The sequence below is a fragment of the Apteryx rowi genome, unplaced genomic scaffold, assembly GCF_003343035.1.
Source record: "Apteryx rowi isolate R43461 unplaced genomic scaffold, aptRow1 scaffold_61, whole genome shotgun sequence".
Lineage (NCBI taxonomy): Eukaryota > Metazoa > Chordata > Aves > Apterygiformes > Apterygidae > Apteryx > Apteryx rowi.
This window is the reverse complement of record NW_020450883.1, coordinates 3,506,973-3,527,353: the sequence shown is the minus strand read 5'-3', so window position 1 is coordinate 3,527,353 and position 20,381 is coordinate 3,506,973. Positions and strand designations below refer to the sequence as shown.

The 20,381-nt window shown below is 38.7% G+C and overlaps 1 protein-coding gene across 1 annotated transcript in view; it reads left to right on the top strand.

Annotated features, from left to right (window-relative positions):
* The window catches only part of MPDZ (multiple PDZ domain crumbs cell polarity complex component), a 64,245-nt gene that overhangs the window by 8,437 nt on the left and 35,427 nt on the right, over positions 1–20,381 (top strand). Inside the window, exons 7-13 of the mRNA XM_026083600.1 lie at positions 968–1,084; positions 3,676–3,837; positions 7,308–7,595; positions 8,518–8,641; positions 12,380–12,578; positions 15,543–15,584; positions 19,881–19,985. Coding sequence (XP_025939385.1) covers positions 968–1,084; positions 3,676–3,837; positions 7,308–7,595; positions 8,518–8,641; positions 12,380–12,578; positions 15,543–15,584; positions 19,881–19,985 — 1,037 coding nt within the window. The remainder of the gene's footprint in view (positions 1–967; positions 1,085–3,675; positions 3,838–7,307; positions 7,596–8,517; positions 8,642–12,379; positions 12,579–15,542; positions 15,585–19,880; positions 19,986–20,381) is intronic.

Sequence of the window (20,381 nt, the reverse complement as noted above, 5' to 3'; positions counted from 1 at the left end):
TTTTGGAAGCCCGAATGCTGTGTTTTGGATTTGCTTTTGCCTCTTATGAAATGTTCATCTTCCAGTCCCTCTGGATGCAGATTTCAAATTTTGGTTCTTAGTGGTTTTCTGTGTGGGGGGTGGGAAGGAATGGGTGGGTTTTAAGTTACTAGAAACTTTTCTTTCCTTTTCACTGTAAGAGGGCATTTTTTTTAGCTTGCTTTGCAAAATTATTTTTTGTAGTGGAGACTGTATGTTGTGCACTAACATGTCTTGAAAATCAACATTTTTATGCTTAAGAAAACGTCAGCTCAAAAGAGGGCTTGTGTGGTTGTTCCATTGCTGTTCCCAGCATCACATAAAGCTTCAGTATTTGGACTTCAACGTTTCACGTATTAGGCTTGCTGATTAATTAAACATTTTGAGTAACCCTGTTTTTTTCTGAAATACTGGACAAATGTACCTAAAATCAGATTATGTGGGGAAAAGATACCGGTTTTCAGTGATAAGTATGTTTTAGTCTTTTGTGGCAGCTCCACCCAGCAGTTACAGTCTTAATGCAGGCAGTGGATGCAGTCTTCCTACCTGTTAACATGATTACTTTGTGGCTAGCGATGCCTCTACTGTTGGGCTGTGTTCCTAGTCGAAGCTTTAAGGGCATTTTTAGAAAATGTTTAATGATAAGAACAGAAATCTAAAATGAATTTAGAATAAGCTGTGGGTACTGTGATATAGCTGCATACATGTTTTTCATTACTTGTGCATATAAAACAACATTGTGAAGCTGAATCAATTCAGGTAAATTAAAAAAAAAAGAAAAAACACAAAACCAAAGTTTGTTTACTTACCCAGCACTGTAGCTGTGACTGAGATGGATTCTTTGCTGCATTTGGTATTCATTTGCCTCTCTGAACTCCCTCACATAACGCACTCTGCATGTCCTCTGTCCTGGCCACTCATCCAACTCAGAGCTTCGTTCTCTCTGCAGCTGTCACCAGAAGAGGGCTATGTCTCTGCTAAGGAAGATTGCTTTTTCTGCACTGCCCAGTCACTTGAGGAGGAGGGCCCAGCTGATGCAGCCCTCTTCCGTGCTGAGCTGGCTCTGGTTAGTGGCCCAACTTACCAAAGATTTCGTTAAGTCCTTGCATTTTGTAATGAAAAAGGGTTGCTTTGTCGCTGTTCATGCTTACTTTTTAGCGTTAACTGTCAATGCACTATTCCTCCACCATAGCTGGGATGGTTCCCCACACGGTGGAAACAGGCATCTGGAGATTTTGTTCGTTTGCATGAGCTGTGGATGTGGCCTGTGATATTTTAGTTGCTGGAAAACAAGGAAATATTTTGCTGAGATTTTCAAAAGAGCATGGCCACCCACTTCTGCTTGCATCCATTGAGCATCCCTTTGAAAATCTCGCCTTGTGTAATGTTCATGCACTTACTTTATAAATAAATCTCTTCACCTGTATTTCATAACATACCTCTTTCTGCTTTCCCAGATACCCTGAAAAGTTTTTGGAACTCTCTTTTTGCATGTAAACCAGCCTTATGAGGAATGCTGTCTGTCTTCAAAAGTTGCCAACACTTCATCCTAATAGTATTCTTTAGACTTTGGCATCAATCAGTGATTATGAGATTTGCACGATTAAAGGGTGTTCACTTGTACAAAGAATACAACTTAACTGAGTATTTAGTGCTATATATAGCTCAGAAGTTTCCAGTAATAATTCAGATAAAAAAGTCAAAGGAAAGAGGACTCTACAAAAGAACAACCCAAAACCCCCAAACCCCAAATTGTGTTTATTTTTTCCTGGTTATTCATACTGATCTGGGCCTGACATGGATTTTATTATGTCTGCATTTGTTGGGGCATGAGTAGGGAAGCAGATTCTACTAAACAATAGAATTTAATATATTAAAAAAAAAMCCCAAAAATCCAAACCAAACAAGAAAAATAGTTAAATGGATCCTTCCTCACGGAAAAATCTCTGAATTACTGATTCCAGTGTGTTTGTTATCTTTTGACATATTTGCAAATGACAAGCTGTTTTTAACAATGTGCTTTTAAAGAAGACTGCCTGTGTTCTCTTCCTCAGTTTGGTGTATTGATGCAATAGTTAGACTACTAATTATTTCAAAATAACAGAATTTGACTTCTTCCACTCATTGAGAAGAAATATGAAGAAACCAGGTTATCAGAAATATACTTTAATTAAAAATACATGGAAGAGGTCAAATAAACCTTAAGGACATAAAAAATTGACTTCTGTGTGTAACTTATATAAACCTGTTTTAAAGTAATGCTGAAGAATAGTGAAAATGCATGGCAGGTAACAATATGGTTGAAGTTGTCAAAACTGACTCTCTGACTTAATGGGCAAAACATGAAACTGAATGAGCAATTACACAGCTGAGGATGGGCTTGTAGGGTGGACTCACAAGGAATTAATTTTCATTGATAAACCTACGCTCAAATTCTAAGGTTCTTTCCTCTTTTTGCACAATCCTTTTTTAGGATTGTGCAAATATATATTTTCCAGAGGATAGACTGGGAGTAAATTACCTCAAAGGAGTAGTGTGAATTAGATGCTTGTTCTTTGGGGTTGAGACAAACAAACAAAAAAGGATCATTTGTACCCTCCAGAAAAGAATATATTTTCTGGTGTCACTGGAGATTATTGCTGTTGTGAATCTGCCATGATAATTTCACAACATGATTAACCATAAAGCCTAAACAACACAGCAGTTAGATATCATCTCTGCAGTTTATTGACTGGGTGCTCTTAGTTTCTTCCCAAGAGTTTTCAGTACAGTCATGATTCTGAGATCACTGAGCTGTTTTATATTAGCATGCATTGCTTTCTTGAACTCTACCAGAGGGGATGAAAATAGAATCAAAGTATGGTATGTGAAGCTCTGTGAAGTTGTTTTAGGATTGAATTTTGCTCTAGTACTTGAAAAGATGGAAATCTTGAAAAAAAATTATTTAATTTGAGGAAAGAGAAGAAAAAAGATTGAAGAATACTGTCTATGTCTGCAGCACTTTTTAAAATTTCATTTCTTTTTGTAAGATAGGAGAACAGTCCATATTAATCTGCTTGTTATTGAACATTTTGGAAATGAAAGTATAAAACCATGTATGTCATAAATGTTTCTTATAAATGTTTTGGAAAGTATTGCACTTTCCAGAGGATTATTTTTTGTGTGCTTTTAAAAGCAACCAAACCTGTGAAGTAGGGTGGGTGGGGAACATTCCTGAAATGTGTCATTTAAGTGAAGCTTTATATTGTTCCATCATTAATTTTTGTAAAAGAAAAGAAAAAAAGAAAAAAAATCCCGAAACAAAAACAAATATTGAGCACAGGGAGTACAGCAGAATTTTCCTAACACCTCATACTTCTAATAATAGGCATTAGCCTGTGTCAACTCTAAAATACATTTAAGTTCAGACTCCAACTTTATTTCACATATTCCTTGCAACCTCTAAAGTTGGAGTAACATGAATTGCAACTAGAGGCAGAAATTTTGCGTACCGTGCAGTGCATATAAAATTCCATTGTAAAGCCTGGGGAGATTAAAAAAAAAAGGAAAAGAAGCGAAGTGTCAGTCAGTATGCAGCGGCTGAGGTGCACGTGTTCAGGGCTTATGTGGTGTGGAGGTAAGAGAGATCCCAGCTGATTAAATCGCTGTTGTTGTTAGGTGGACTCCAGCGAGGCAGACCTAGCAGACGAGTCCACCTTCGACTCGCAGTACTCGCCAGACAACGACAGCACCTTCCAGGTGTCCATGATAGCGCTGCGTGGCAGCGCCTGCAGCGATGAGCTCAACTACAGCCTCTCTCTCCCGTCGTCAGCTCCCAAGGTAACGAGGATGGGTTTTATGGATGACAAACCTTGACTGTGACAAGGCTCAATGTTTCTATGTGGCAGCAGAATTATTAGATATAAAGGCATCGTGTTGTCACAGCTCCATCTGCACCTACATTTGGAACCAGATAAGGTGCAGTTGTGTTCTGGGATAGCGCTGGTGTCTTTCAGATGTCTGCACTGGAGACAGAGGCAGCTGGAGGGTTCAAAGTGGGGACTGTGTTTTGTATAGTCAGGTTTTGAACAGTCAGTCATATTTCCAATGTTAAAATTGTGAGCAGTCTGCTGCAGAGAGGTTAATTGTTACTACTTCAGAGCTATTTAAAGAGTGATTACTCAAAGTACCTGCATTACTCTATAGTATTTTAGCCATAAAAAGCAAGAGTAACTTTCATAATAAGTTTTGCTTTTATACTAGGTGGTTAGAATATTTGATAATTTGCAGTGTTCTTGAGTCAGTTGTTCACAATGACACTGTAATTAAAAGTGCATCTGTAGCATATCAAACCTCTGGTTGCTAATTCATTAGTATATAAAGTCAGTACATGAAGATAAGTTCCGTAAGAGTATTTTTATTCTTGCCAGTCACATACCTATGTTGAATTGTTTTTTACATCAGTGACAGTGTTTTGTTTCTCTCCATGGTTTTTCTTCCTCCTTTTTCTTTGCAATCTACAGATTTATTTCTCTAATCCGGAATCTTTAAAGTATTTTCTTCTAGTATTCATGGTCTCTGAAACTATAGCAACGTGGAACTCTCTTCCAGGGTTCTCCGTGCGTGGTCTTGCACAGAGTAGCTGCCTCTTTTTCCTCCACACCTGAGTCTCAGTAACTGTCTTTATCCTTTCTGGACTGTGTTCAGCCCTTGCAGGCGCTTGTCTGAAAGCTGAGTTCATCTTCTAATGGACTGTCCTAATCCACAGTAGAGCACATCTTTGCTGTGCCAATGGGACAGCTTGCATTGTTTAACTCTTTAATTGTTACTTAAAGGGATTATGCATATTGCATGCTGAGAAGCATTTTATGAGATACGGACTGGATTTACATTCTGTACAGGGCTGAGGCTGCCAGAAGTCTTGAGTTATTTTCAGCATTGATTGACTTGAAGAGGGCTTTTGTTCACTTTTTGTTTTTGAAGATCGTGGTCCTGACATTTCACTGTTCCTCTTTGTGCAGTCATTTGAGCCAGTATGAACTGACTGTTAACTTATCAAATAGCATTTTTACTCTCTRCAGAGTTATGAATGACTTCATGAAGTAAACATGGTGAGGAAATCAGTTCTTAAAAGAAGACTTTTAAAGCAAGTGAGAGATGCAGTAAACAAAAAAAGTGCTATTAGATGCTATGAGGAATGCAGAGGTATTTCAGCTATCTCTGGTGATAAGGATGGCTGAAATACAGGCTCTGAATGCCTTTGCTGTCACTTTTAAAATAGATGATGTAAAAACGTTTTAAAGAAAAGTAATATAAATGGTCTAATGAGGCCACACATTCCTGCTGCTATGAATTCCTGAAGTTATGTTTATCTTCAAAGATTAAAGCATTGACCTCTCTTTAAGTGAAACAAAAATAAGAAAGGGTGTATACTGCTGCTTTATATCCAGTAGCATATGGAAAAAATGTTGCATATGATCTGGATTTTGGTAATGAGTATGTTTTCACTGATTTGGAAATGGATATATAAAAAGGCTTAAAAGTAGACATGCCAGCTGTTACTGAAACCTTATGAAATCRTTTAAATAGATTAGAGTCCTGTTCTCTAAAAGGTAGGAAATGATTTCTTGATTACATCATGCGGATTAATGGTATTTAAGCTTTGCTCAGTTATCTTGTCAGAAGTTACTTAAAGCAATTGTTCACAGGTGAACTGTTTTTAATAATTGTCTGGGTACAAGTTCCTCCAGAGATAGCTGCCTGTATTGTCCACTTTTTTTCCTTCTTTCTTTTTGCTGGGTTGTACTGAATTGTCGGGACTCTGGCAAGCATGGCTTTTGCATTGACATCTAAACAGGAACTAGCTGTCTTGCATCTATGTCCTAAGTTTGTACTTGGATGCTCCTTTATATCAAGAAAGCTGCAATGTTAATTTGCGCACGGCATAAAGAAAGAGGCAATTGCTTTTGAGGCTAATTTAGTTGTGCCAGACCTTTGTTTAGAGGATGACTGAAATTAGGGGAGTCCCCCCATGRGGGACTGCCTGCTCGTGGTTATATTCCAGGAGGTGGTATTTTTATTGTCTGAAAAGTGGATCCTCTGATATCTTTAGTTATGTTATTTGTTTGCTTTTAGAARTGTGTCAGAGAGCAAGTATTAAAGCACTTTGTGAAAAGATGAGGAAAGTCAGTTCTAACACCTTTGGTGCACAATGTTGCAAAAYGCCACAAAATGCTTTTGTGAATTTTGATTTAATATCTTCCATAAAATAAACTGGAGAAACATGCTTTTTTCCAACTTTTGGGAAAAGGAATAGAAGTATTAGTAGAACCAGTAGCTAAAAAGCTAAGACAGACATAGGTAGAGATTCTCGTGTCCCCATTTACTATGTTAGAAAAATCACTAGGATTGATATAGAACCTTTGTGTCCTTGATAATCTTATTAATAAATAATGGCCTACCTATTTTCAACATTATTTGAAAGCTCAGACAGGGAATATTTAAAGGGTGTGGGTTTTTTTTTTTGGTCAGAAAGTGATTATTGGARTCACTTGTATATGAATATATGAAGTTAGGCACCTTGGAATCTGGAAAATACAAACAAATTTTGTATGGTGGGCTTAACCTTAATACTGCAGCCATTATCAGTGAAATTTGCAATAAGTRGGAATTGCCAAACTTCTGTAACAGCAATGTTGTATTTCGATGCTGTCATACTTCAAAACCTCCATGATCATTTTTTGCTCAGGTTTGACTGAGGGTTTTTTTTGTTGTATTCCTTCTTTCTATAAGAGGAATATCAGAATATATTTCACTCAATTAACTTGATTGTCAGATTGTAAGCTTATTGCATAAGCTGCTTGAAATTTCCCTTGCCTCGCTATGTTTGCTGTGTATTTTGAGAATAAAGATCTTGGTCTTACAGAGTTCTTCTCCCTGAGAAAGATGATTTTGCCCTTTAATAACTTGCTGGAGTTATGTCTAGTTTAAGAATATGCAAGTTGACACTGCTGAAATTAGTGGAGTTATGTTGGTAAGCCTCAGATTAGAATTTGGCCTCTAATGTTTGGCAGTAATGTTACTAGTTACTCTCATTGATTACTAGTATGATGAATTGGAAAAAGTTGTCTGAGGAATCAAGTAAATTTTATAGTAAAAAGCCTGTAGGGATCTACTGAAGATACTGCTGTGACAGTAAATGTATTTACAGTCTGTAAAATTAGTTTCTGTTGAAGATTTTAGCATGACATATACATTTTAATTATACTAGAAAAGAGTGTTTGTTGTTTACTGTCTGCTCTGTTTAACAGGCTGCTGGAGAGGAAAGCTCAAACACTGCAGCTGATTTCCAAGTATCCAGCAAGAATCTTTACGACATGGACCTGAATCAGAGAGTGAGAGAGAAGATGTCCCTAGCGGGCAAGAGCTTGGAAATTGCCACTGGTTTTACTAACAAAGAGCTTCTGCCTCTGGATGTTTCGGATATCAACCAAAATGAAAATGAAARCACAGTGACTTGGACTGGACCTCAGCCAGCAGCAGAAGATGCACGAAATGCAAACCTTGCTACTACAATGCAGCTGGATCCCACTGGGAAAGTAAAGATTTTTTAAAAAGAAAAAAATAACCATAGAAAAACTATATTAAATCATAAAAAGTCTCCTACAGAAACTGACACTGGCTAACAGCCATGCCTGGTTATTTGATTATAAATGTCAGAGTCAGATGTGGTAAATCACATCAAAGCGTATGAAATTAGAGCCAAAATGGGAGATGATTTGTGGCTTAAAGGTAGCCCTCTCCCAGAGACTGGAGGTATGGGGGTATAAAAATCTGCTCGTTTCTCACGGCAGTAGACACTGGTGAAGCTCAGTTGGACAGTTGGCCTTGCTAGAGCAAGGCTTTTCTTCTGCCCCTGTTAACCTCTGCGGAGGCATGGGCATAAGGGGGAGGGAGGCACATAGCTAGAAACTAGGACTGGGAAGCAAAGGGAGGAATCTGTGCGAATGCCTTACGTTCTGGTGGTCAYGCAAGGTCATGCAGTTCAGCTCACAAATTAGTCTGTGATGCTATAGTGTCTAAACACAGTTTTTCCTAATGACAGTGACTATGATACATGTTTATATTCCTTCCATGCAGTGATTTATTAAGGAATTCTTACAAGAGCTATTGTTTCTTATAATATTTTTTTCAGCCCTTTTTTTTTTTTTCAAAGTCTTGGCATATTGTCAGACATCTGTGGCGAGTGAGTCAGGGAGCCCTGAATTCATCCCACTAATTTTAAGAGTGTAACTGATGTCCCTAAATTAAGACCATACTTTGCAATACACTTTCTGTAATATATGGATGAAAAAAGAAACCTCACATATGTCAGTCTGATCTCTGATGGATTGACTTTTCCACTGACTGTGTAAGGAATCTGTATTAATTATGCTCCTAGCTTTGGTGTAAGGTAGGATGAACTGAGGTCAGGCTTTCCATCTTGGTGTTCTGAACTGATGTCATTTTTCTTTGTGTCAGGATCAAGTGCTTTTAATGGAAAAGAGCTGCCCAGTATCTGYGGAGGGAAGTTCCACAGTCCCGAATTCAGTCAAAAGCATATATGAGAGGACTATCACTGTCGCAAAAGGCAATTCAAGTCTAGGTAAGGTAGCTAATATTAACGTTTTTGTAACCTCTTCAGGAACATGATTTTCTATTTCTCTCCTGTATTTCCTGTTTTGAAAGAAGTGACTGAACATTCTCATTTTAGTGTGGAAAGCATGAAAAAATATTAATATTTGATTCTTTGCAGCTCTTGGTCTATTCAGCTATGATGATAGTGGATCCAACTGTAACCACCTTGAACAGAGAAGTAAAGTGTCCAGTCTCAATGAGATTTTCTTTTTTTTTCCATAAAGGAGTTTAGTTGCTCCTGGATGTTAATAGCATATTTTAATACACTATTTTTTATTGTCTATAAGCTTATGTAATACAATGAAAAAACATGACATAGCTGAGGAGTTCTGTACTGTGGCATGAAAAAAACTTTGGTCAAAGGGTTGCATACTGGACTTTGAAATGTAGCTAAATAGCAAAGGATCCTGCTTTCTGGGATTACTCCAAAAGGTCTAAACAAGCTGTTCACTTACTTGCTACTGAATTTTATTTGTATCCTTGAGTGCCCCAATATTTATAAAAATCAGATTATTGATCCCTTTAATGGGCAACGTCTTTAGCTCTTTAGCTCAGATGCTTGGACTGCTTGAATAACTACTGACTTTGCAGCCTGGCAGTGAGGTCAGTAGAGAGAGCAGGATACAGTGCGGTCCCAGGCATTTGGATTTTGTTAAAACAATTTTGTTAGTAATAACCTCTTAGCAAAGTAGAGCTGTGTGTTTCCTATATGGCTATGGGTATTGTAAATGCTGTGAGCATACAAAGCACATTTCATGACACATATCACAATAAAGCATAAAAATACAAGCCTGGGGTGAGGTGAGAACTGTCAGACATTAGAAGCATGAAAAGCAAGAATAGCGTTTCATTTTGTATCCATGTTATGAACGTGCATTATGCTTTCTCCTGGGTTTTGACTGTAGACTTTTTCTTCCAGTCTGTGCTCTGGTCCGGTATGCTGCCTGGGCACAGTGACCAATTTACACACATGGCTGCACTGCTTTTAACTTTCATTTTTACAAAAGGAGCTAAGTCAAGAGCACTGAATGAAGTTGAAAGCTGCAGCTGCATCAATTATTTCAGTTGAGAACTGGCTTTTTTTTTTCCTTTTAAATGACATCTCTCATAGCTTGCATTAGCTCTTCAAATCCAGCCATAACTGGAGCTGTAAGCTTTTGAGTGTGATTCAGAAAAATAAAAGCACTGAGCACCCATGTGAAAGAGGGCATCTGTGATAGGATTTCTGTGATACATTGATGACTTGGCAGTGACATTTACATTTTTCACCTGTAGCTGTCTAATGTGTGATATCAGAGCTGCAGTTATGTTGTTAATGAGGATGTCACCATAGAAAAGTGGAGTCATATTTTTCTCAAGTACTGCTATGCCAGCCTTAGTAAAACGGTGTTATTGGCTTCATAAACAATAAACATAGGCTCAGAGTTTTAAACCACATTTTAGTTGTTTCCTAAGAAATTGGCTTTTCTATGTGTGCTACCTGTAATCCAGTGCAGAACTGTGTCTGCATTCAGATGTGGCTGAGTAATCTGTGCGAGCACATCTGTAGAGAGATCTTTGTTGGAAGGATTATGTGAATGTAAATACTAGGGCATCCATCCTAGAATAGCACCTACAATTTCCATCTGTAATGCGTTCAGCATTGTAACACCACTAATCTAGGAGGCAGAAGACAGGCAGTGTATCTCTATAGTATACTTTCTCTAATAGCAAGGGATAAATCAGGGGCATTGTGTGTCTGTATCATAGGTCTGATATACCCATGTTTAAATTATATGAAATGCAACTAGCCTAACCACAGCTGACATAATTACCTGGAAAATCCTAAATATAAATCTCCAATCTTCAGTAATTCCATAATCTTTCACCTCTTTAATATTAATTGCCATCATGAAGATGGATTTTTGTTCTTTCCAAAATGTTAAACGATCACTTCCACATACCAAAATAGACAAGTATATTCCTGTGTCTAAGAAAATTATTGGACAGCTCCTTGCTAGTCAGGGCCACCTTTTTTTAGCTTGACAGCTATGCTAATCTCAGCTGCAAATGAATTTGCGGAGACAAGACCAGTAAAAGCTCTGTAGTTTCTGGAAGGAGTCCTAAAAAGCACAAGTGAATATTAGTGTTGTTCTCTAAGGTTACAGTATTTTTTTCTTTCAGACAGATGTAGAGGCAGATGTTTGTATGGTTGGCTGAGTTTGTGTACCCTGGTGGTTAGAGCTGTTTTCTAAAACCTACTCAGCCAGGTCATATTCTGTAGTCTGTCTCCCAAAGTATAAGTTTGTAGAGTAATATGTTCAATCTTTCCCTTCTGTAGCCMTGTATGTATATAAATGGTTAGAATTTTTTCATAATTAGTGTCCTGGGAGCTTTTGCTGTGGGTAGCTATCACCTTGGAGATCCTCTTCCTTCTGTTCACAATCTGGACAACACAGTAGAGGTCTGCAGATACAGAACTGTGCTAGCAGGGTTTGCTATCTTGATGTTTGCTTGAAAAACCAGGAGAACACAAGTGGAGTTGTCACAGCCAGGAAATTTCTCCAGGAAATGTTGCCTTGTAAGGCACTGTTTCTTCAGTTGCCTGATGTTGTTACTCAGGAACAGCTTCTGTGTTTGTCACTCCACAAAAAGAATAAAAATAACTTTTGTGATATTAAGACAGTAGAAATCCAGCAATATTGAAGGGAGAAGACTCTGCTTTCCCTGCTGGTACCTTTCCCTTGTCTGGCTTAGGAAAGGGCACTTTTTCCTAGAGCTGTCATCGAGGTTCATTTCCTGAGCACCAACTGCCCTGAAAATAACAGTGAGAACTCATGCATGTAAGAAAATTCACGAAGACATATGAACCCTATACTAAGAATAAGTCAGAACCAAAGGGCGGCGGGGGTAGGGGGAGCAATGAGCATTTCTGTCTCATTTCCCTTTAGAGAAAAGAATGTGGAGTTAAATGGTGTGTAAGTCTATAGAAGCAGCGCACTGCTGTGCTGCAGGTAGGATCATCGTGTAGCTCAAGGAATATTCTGTATCCTTCAGTAGTGTGTGGACTCTTGCAGAAGTCAGGGTGCTCTTCTGGGCCCACCACGGGCAGCAGGAAGGCAGCCGCTGTCTCTGGTGGGGTCTGATTCAGGCCTTTCGCCAGGGACGAAGAATGTGCAGTTCAGTTAGGTTATCGGGCCTACGCTYCTTTGGCGTTTAATCCTTTTAGCCGTAGCCACCTCCCTCTTTTCTTTCCAGGCAGAACCCCCACAAAGCACAGCAAAATGTGAAGTATGAACTCAGTGAAACATACAGAAGAGTGATGAATTTAACTGGTTTTAGAATCAATTTCATTACCCTTTTGGCTGAAATCTATTTGTTCTTTTTCTGTTTGTTTGGGGTTTTTTGGCTTAAATTTTCCACTGCCCTTCATTTTTCTTTTTCTTTTTTTTTTTTTTTGTATTAAGCTTGATATATGAGACAGCACAAGGCAATTATATTGTGATTGTGCTTTGTAACTCCTCTCTCCCATTGGGAAGAAGGAAATGCAAGGAGAACATGAGCAATGCATATAGCTTTGCTGACACTGGCAAGTTGGTTGGCTAGCTTTTACCTTCCTAGCCTCAGTTTACTTTCTCTCCCTTGGGACTCAGAGCAGTAGAGAGTATTTTGACCTTTATAAAGATGAAGATTAACTGTTGTCTGTTGCATGCCTATTTCACTGTAGGGATGACGGTAAGTTCCAATAAAGATGGCTCAGGAATGATAGTCCGCAGCGTCATCCACGGAGGCTCGATAAGTCGTGATGGACGGATTGGTGTGGGGGACTGTATCCTGTCCATAAATGAAGAATCAACCTCTAACTTAACCAATGCACAAGCCCGGGCTATGCTAAGGAGGCATTCACTCGTTGGACCAGATATAAAGTAGGTAAAGCTAGAATATGAATTACGGTAGGAAAAGGCTAATAATTTAAAATTGTCCATAAATATCCTAAATCAGAATTTTGTTTGTTTGCTTTTACAGTGTAAATTCACCTTTAAATTACAGCTTCATATGGATAATTCATCTTCAAATTACAGCTTCATGGGTTTGAAAGATAAAATCATTTGTGTAAGAGGCTTTGTTGTTTTTAGAAAAGCCATTGTCATTAGTTATCATCATCACTACTGAAGGAATAGGATGACCGTGATTATTTAATATGGATTTGATTGGATTTTTTTTCAAAACCAGGCTGTTTGACCCAGGATTGTCATTGTTAGGGAGTTGCAGTCAGAGTTCTGCATTCACGGTATAACTCTTCTAAAGAAAGCAAGGCTTTTGGTGAGGTATTTATGTTTCTGGAACATGAACTGTCCTGGCCATTGCACAAATGATTTTATTTGATGGATATCTTTCTAATGGATTTTGCTTTTGACTGCCAGACAGAAAGTATGACACGTGATGTTAATGCAGAAAAATAATGTTTATGAAATTTTCAGTACATCTGTGAGAAACAGTAGCAACAGTCTGTTTTGTGAAGTCACTTCCAAGTTTTTATTAGTATATGTAAAGGAGCTGTTGTTCTAGTACATAAATGTCTGTTCTTTTGAGTAATCATTAAAACTTCTATTTTTTAATAGAAGGCTTGAAAAATCCACTTGCTTGATGATTAAAATTTCTTCTTCTCAAGTTCTGTCAACTTACAGAATTTTAACTTTTCTTTAAAGTGACTTTTTTTCTGGCTGTTTTGGTTGTGGAGTTAACTTTGCCAACATGCACACCAGCTAGAAATTGCAGGTTCCTAAGTGTATGGACAGAATTCCAGACCCATAAATTCTGGACTTAGAGCTCAAAGAAACTATTAGCTGTTTTTCTGAAATCCATGTTAATGTAGATTGGGTCAGGTCTGCTGGTGGCATTATCAGAGCTGTCTATACTAGGAGCCTCTACTTATTTAGGAGGGTGGCCTTGAAAAGGAACAGCTCAGTCCAAGTGGCAGGTAATCATGTAGTTTCTGTCAATCAAATGGACTGCACAGCATTCCCTTCTTCCCTTCAAACTGTTCTAGTTTTGAACAAGTCTGGCTTTTGAGGGAACAGCTATGCAGAGAATCTTCACTAGGGGCAGTAGGTTTAATTGTCTACCACATAGCTGTCGTGTTTAGGATTTAATGCAAGCTTCTTTAAATGATGGGATATGCTCATATAATGAATTGCATTATTGTCARTGCTGTCACAAATATGAGTGAGCCAGTGGTGATAAAACATGAAATTGAATATTACTCTAAGCTTTCAAACTGTGTTATAGTTCCCACTGCCATTACTGAAATCAAATTGTTATGTGCGCTTGCATGTGCGTGTATGTCTGCTTAGATATACAAATGCAACAGCAGCATTTTTCTGTAAGGAGTCTTTTATTAATGCCAAAGTTATGTAATCAAACATAGATGTGTTCATTATTTGTGCTTATCCTTTTATAGCTGCTGCATTTTACGCTATGTGAACAGAAGTTTTGTTTTGTAGTCAAAGTCTTTTTCCAGTTATGTCTGGAAGACCAAAATCTGATCTAAGACATGAATATTCAGCTGTCCTGGGAAAATGCACCACCTTTCTGAGAGATCTCACAGGAAAAGGGAAGTTGCCCTTCAAATTCTGACAAAGATTTCTGGCTTTCACTTTATATTTTTCAGTGCGTTCCTGTGATAGGGGTTCAAAATGAAGCCAGCTTCTTCATTTCAAAGAAATGAAAGACCAAATCCTTTGGTAGCTTCCAAAGCTTGCAGGAATAAGGACAAAATTTTTGGCCTACACAGTTTTATTAGAAAGCTGTTCTGTCAACATAACTGAAGTTTTCTTTAATTTGTACTTTCAGGAGCAGTACAAGATCCCAGAAACATGTTATGATACAAATGTCTGGGGAAATGTCCCATATCAGATATTTGGAGATATGGAGCACTCTTATGATTCCTGTTTGCTTCGAAGGCTAAAATATAAACCTGCTGCTGCAGAACTAACTTAGTGCACCACCATGCAGGAAGTCTCTGTGATTTAAGGGCTTACCTTTCAAAAAAAGCAAAATTTGAGTCTCTRTGGTGTTATCCTGGGGAAACAACAGTGCACAACCACTCAAATATGGCCACCTTGATTATTGTTCCTCTTTATCCATACAGGGCTTCAGGGTTTGAACCTCAGCTGTTAAGCTGAGCTTTTTTGGGGTACCAGAGTGACCCCAAAAGGTGATTCAGGAGAAGTATTTTAATTTCAAAGCTATATATTCAGTGGCAAACATTTTCTGAGCAAACATCAAGCCATCTTTACTTGATACATAAGACTTTGTTTTATTTTATTCAAGGAAATTTGATTTTTGATAGTTCAAGAACCATCATTCTGAGTTCCAGATTTATGTATTTAATTTTTTATTTTTTTCCCCCTTTGTGTGTGGAAAACCAGATATGTGGCCTTACCAGAATGCATTCTGTTTCATTTCTCACTCCACCTTGCCAGGAGTTCTTATATTTCTGCAATAACAGCCAGGGGTTTGTGCTCAGAAGCAGCTGCTTGTAACATCTGCAAGATAATTGCTGAGCTGAATCAGAATTCACCTGCCTTAACCTAAAGTGTGGGGATGAATTCCTGATCAAGGAGTACAATATTCATTGCAGTTCCATTTCCATGCTTGTTAATAATCACTGCTATAGACACTAATAAAGTGCAAATGCTTTCTGGGGGAGATGTAGACASAGTGGAGGTGGAATGGGAGAAAAAAAAGAAAAGAAAAAGGAGAAAGCAAAAAAAAAAGGCAGCTCACACTTTTAACTACATAAGTACGCCTCGCACATTCAGCATGAGACATTGACATTTGTTAACACCATTTTAAAAAGATGCTGCATCATATGCTTCACATTCTAGATCTTCTCCAGCACCTGCTGATGATCAGGCCCTCTTTTATGTGTGAGTATTGSTGATTCAAAAACTCATTATGGCTCTGTGTTGCAACTTGTCTGTAAAATAATTTCATGCTTTTATGACATCCATAATGTCAGGGATATATCCAGATATAGGTACATATTCTGGGTGTGTGTTTTTGTGTGTGCATGTGCCTCTGTCTGTGTGGATATAAAAATGTGTTTGTGTGTATGTGTACGTATATGTATGCTTCTACAAATCTGTATGGCTTTAAACCTGAAGATTAGAGCATGCTTCCTGAAGCTGGAATGAAATCACCTCTATTCTAAAAAATATATATTTTTAATTTTGTCTATGTTAGCCATCCCAGATGTGCTCGGAGCACGTGTGTGTGTGTATAGGGTTCACTGCTAGAATTGGCATGAGTATGATGTACTGATATCTGGATTAATCTCAGTGTCATATTTTCTGTGGCACTTACTTACATTTTACTTTTGTCACGTATAAAAAGGTTCAAATTAGACCTTAAGTATTAATGACAGTAATTGTCCTGAACATTTTACATACTCCGTTATTTGATTTGTTGATGTTTCAAGGTTTTTTTGTGTGGCTGTTCAGTCAAGCATGTGATAAATGTTCCTCTGTACTGCATGCAGTGTTGTGTTTACAAGATGTTTTCACATGTACACCATTTGGTGTTTCCATTGTCACTGCTTTCATTGCTAGTGCTTATCTCTGTGGGGGAGGTTTTGGGTCTCTCAGAAAAGGAAACAACACTTTCTCCTTAAAGCTGAACAGCTATGAAAGAGCGGAAATGATTAAACTTTGCATGTACTTCCCTTTGAGATTGTTGAATCTTAGCTTCTCTTGCAGATAAGAAATGCAACACAGCGGTAAAGCAGTCATTTACTTGTTTCCTCTGTTTTCTCTGTTTTCCACCCTATTTCCTGGCATTTGCTTCTCTTATTCTTTCTTTCCTCCCTGTGGCATTTTAAAGCGGTTATGGGTCTGGCCCCAAGGTCTGGCTGGGGGCATGCGCTGGGCAGGGTGGTGGCAGGTATCTTCAGACCTTGCTGAGCCCTCCAAGAAATGAGCTGTGGTAGCTAAGAGATGAATTTGATAGCTGTGAGGGTTATATCCGAATACTAGAAAGGGGACAAATTCTTGGYGGATGTAAAATCCAAGGGCAAGGTAAATCCAAGGGCGTTAGTACAGTCTGAGCTTGCTGCTTCTCACAGAAAGCAGTCTAACAAATGGAGGAGGAGAGACAGCCACTCAGCAAAGATGAATTTCTGCTGAACACGCATGCTCCCTAGAGCTCTAATTTTCAGCAGAGCTAGCTTTGTTTACTCATCTTCATTTCAGTAATAATGTGCAAAGGAGAGAGGGGAGGGGTTTCTAACTGACTGTCACATCAATAATATAGCTTAGCTAATAAGAGCAGCTAGGGAAACCTTTCTGGTTACTTGAACTTGGGAAATTAGCAAGCAAGGAACAGATGAACTCCTGCTTAGAACACACCTTTTCCTGCATTTGATCCATGTAATTTAGTTTTCTTTTTCTTTGATATTTTGCAATATTCAGGTAAATATTCTGGATTATATTTGTGAAATAGATGAAGCATTATTGATGTTTATTTGCAGATAAGAGCACAGAYCTAAAATATATAGGATGTTCCTTTGCTTAAAATTAGACAGTTAGATCTATAGATAAAACACTAAAATAGAAATAATGTAATTCTTAGAAGAGCTAAAATTTAATAGCTCCCAGTGATACGATCTAAACTTGAATCCATCTGTGGAAATTAGTTAGGTAATTCAGCTGGTCAGTTTTAGATGGCYGGGTTTAAAATGGCAGAGTGAACTGCTTTACTTCTCACTTTCTGCGCACTGCACAATACAGATACCTGCCTAACAGAGTTGTGGGGAGGTATTACTAAGTAACGTGTAAGGCTCTTTGAGAGCATCCTTTGAGCCATACCTTTCGAATACCCTAGCACAGTGTCAGTTATTCACCCATATAATTAATCTACAAGGTATCCCAGATGTTGGAGAGCATATGCTTTCTCTCCCCCATTAGTTGATCCCTCATGCTAATGTTGCATGGAGGTATGGGGTGAGGGGGAAGGACTGCTACTACCCTTGGACCTTGGGACCCAGCAAAATCGTTTGCCTTGTGCTCCTTGCACAAAAGAACTGGGCAAGAGCTGAAGCGTGCTGCACACTCTGCCATCAGCAGTCACTCTCTACTGTCTACATCTGGGCTGAATCTTGAGCTTTGGCGCATCTGTTTCCTGTCTAAGAGCCTGCCATTCTCCTTTCTGTGCTACAAACAATAGCTTCCAGCTACAGTTTAGCATAAAGGAGATGATGGTCCAAATGTTCCAGCCAGCAGAAACATTGCTTGCAATTCTGGTGTCTTTATTGCAGCTGCCTTTCAGGGGAAAATGTATTATTTCCTACTTATTTTTATGGGGTGAAAATTGATGAATTTGAGGGATAGGTGAACATAACTGGATGAATGATGCATTTTCTTTCACTGAAATGCAATTTTCACATTTCATGACTTTTACAATGGCAAGAATCTTATGGGTTTACTGGATGGAGCATCTGTAGCAGCATTTGTCCCTGTGAGAGTTTTATGAGCATAATACAGCACTTTAAACACATACAGAATTGGAGATGGCTGACGAGCAGTTTTGGTCACTTTCAAAAACTGAAGAACTTTTCAAAGATTATTTCTAAAATCATCATTTCTGTTCTTTCCCCTCCTGGTCCTTTCCATTTCATGGTTTAGGCTTGATAGAGTAGATGTGTTGTGCTGTTGTGTGTTCTTTGGTTCTGGCATGCCAGAAAGATAGATAAAAATCAGTGACCTTATGTTGAGTGTTCCTTACTGTATGTTACCTTTTGAGCATTTCAGAATGAAAGCACTTTGAATACATGACACTGTTGTGTTTGGAAAAAGGCTAAGGCAGAAGAGGGAATAGATTTCAAGGGAGAGAAAAAAACAGGTGATAGTATGTAGGGACTGTGCAGCCTTAATAGCCATCTACTGCACTTTTCAAGATAYGGTGTCTATGAAGGGAGGTAGGGAACATGCTTGGGCATGGATGAAGACRACAAATAAGGTACTCCCTATGATAATCTGGATAGAGTGTTTTGGATAGAGACCGTTAGTTGTATAAAAGTTTATTTGCTCTGCTTTCTGCCACTTGCTGTATTTAGCAGAAAACCAATGGGAGAAGAAATTGTTGGCTGTTTCAGAGAGTGATGAACAGGAGAAGGGCTCCAGTAAGCGAACAGCCTCTAAGCTGATCATCAGTGGCTTCCACATCCTTGTGAAGTAGTCAAGATGTAATTTTTTGCCCTGCCTGTTCTGTGGGGAAATGTGCTCATATTTTTTTCAGTGATGTGAAGGATGGGAGGGCATCCTGTTTATTGAGTTTTTTTCTCCTTCAGCCTTACTTCTTAGCAGACTTGGAACTGTTAGCTAAGCTGCTTATCAAACAAGTGAAGGTTTTTGACATGACAAATGTTGGTTTAAGTAGGGCTATCTCCTTTATCTAAAGGTCCTCAATTTGATCATGATGTCCTTTTGCTGCTAAAGGGAAGTTTTTTAAGAAAGATTCCTTGTGCCTTATTCTTTTTTCTTCTCTCTGTCCTCCTGTGCCATTTCTCTTTCTGGTGTTCAACTATGATCAGGTTATACCAGGGCTTCAGGAGTCTGCATGTCATTTGGCCAATGAAATGCAACTGTCTGGCTGTCCCAAGCTGGCTGGAAGTGCACAATGATGTAGTAGGAAGGATCTGAGCACAAGCAGAGGATTGCTCCCTGCAGCTTAGGTGATGTGCAGTAATATGTTTGTATGTCCAAACCCATGGAGTATTTTTCACCAAAACCTAAAACGTGTTCAAAATTTTCCTTGAAACCACAAAACCTTCTGCAGACTGACTTCCATAAGGATTTTCAGCCAGCATGTAGAATGTACACCTCCCAGATCCTTCAGTGTTTGTGCACGAGGCTGTTTTGAATGTGCCTTTCAGCAGGACTGTCTCAACTATGCTTCATCACTGTCCAAGCACCATTTACTTAAAGTGCAGTAGCGAACCCTAAATTGTGTGCTGTTCAGCTACCTAATTTGGTCATAGATGCTTATTTGTGTCAAAGTCACATAGGTTGTATATAATTTCATATTCCCAAGATACCAGCATGGTGGCTTTTGAAGTCAGTGGCTGTATGAAGTAGTCTTTAGTGGCTTCCATATACCCATTCCGCACACCCACCAATGGCAGGACCAGCACTTCTGATGTTACTTTAATCATGTTCTATTTTTTGCAGTATTACATATGTGGCAGCAGAAAATTTAGGAGAGTACCGAGCCAGCTTAGGACAACAGACAGAGGGAGCTGTGCCACTTGATCTTTTTCCTTCACACACTGTCAGGTGAGTCAAAAGCTTCCATTATCTTCTGACAGGTCTCTCTGGTTTAACTTTTTCCATATACTGATACACTTTGCATTGTTCTGCTCAGGGAAATAAGTTTTGGGTTAGAATATTTGAAAGATGGATGATCTTCTTCAGACCAGCAGCCATCGCAATAAAAAGTTGTTGAGAAATCATTTTTTGCTTTGGCTACCAAATTCCATGGGTGTTTGATATATGTATTACAGAATCACAGAATCACAGAAACGCAGAGGTTGGAAGGGACCTCTGGAGATCATCTAGTCCAACCCCCCTGCTCAAGCAGGGTCACCTAGAGCACATTGCACAGGATTGCATCCAGGCGCGTTTTGAATATCTCCAGAGAAGGAGACTCCACCACCTCTCTGGGCAACCTGT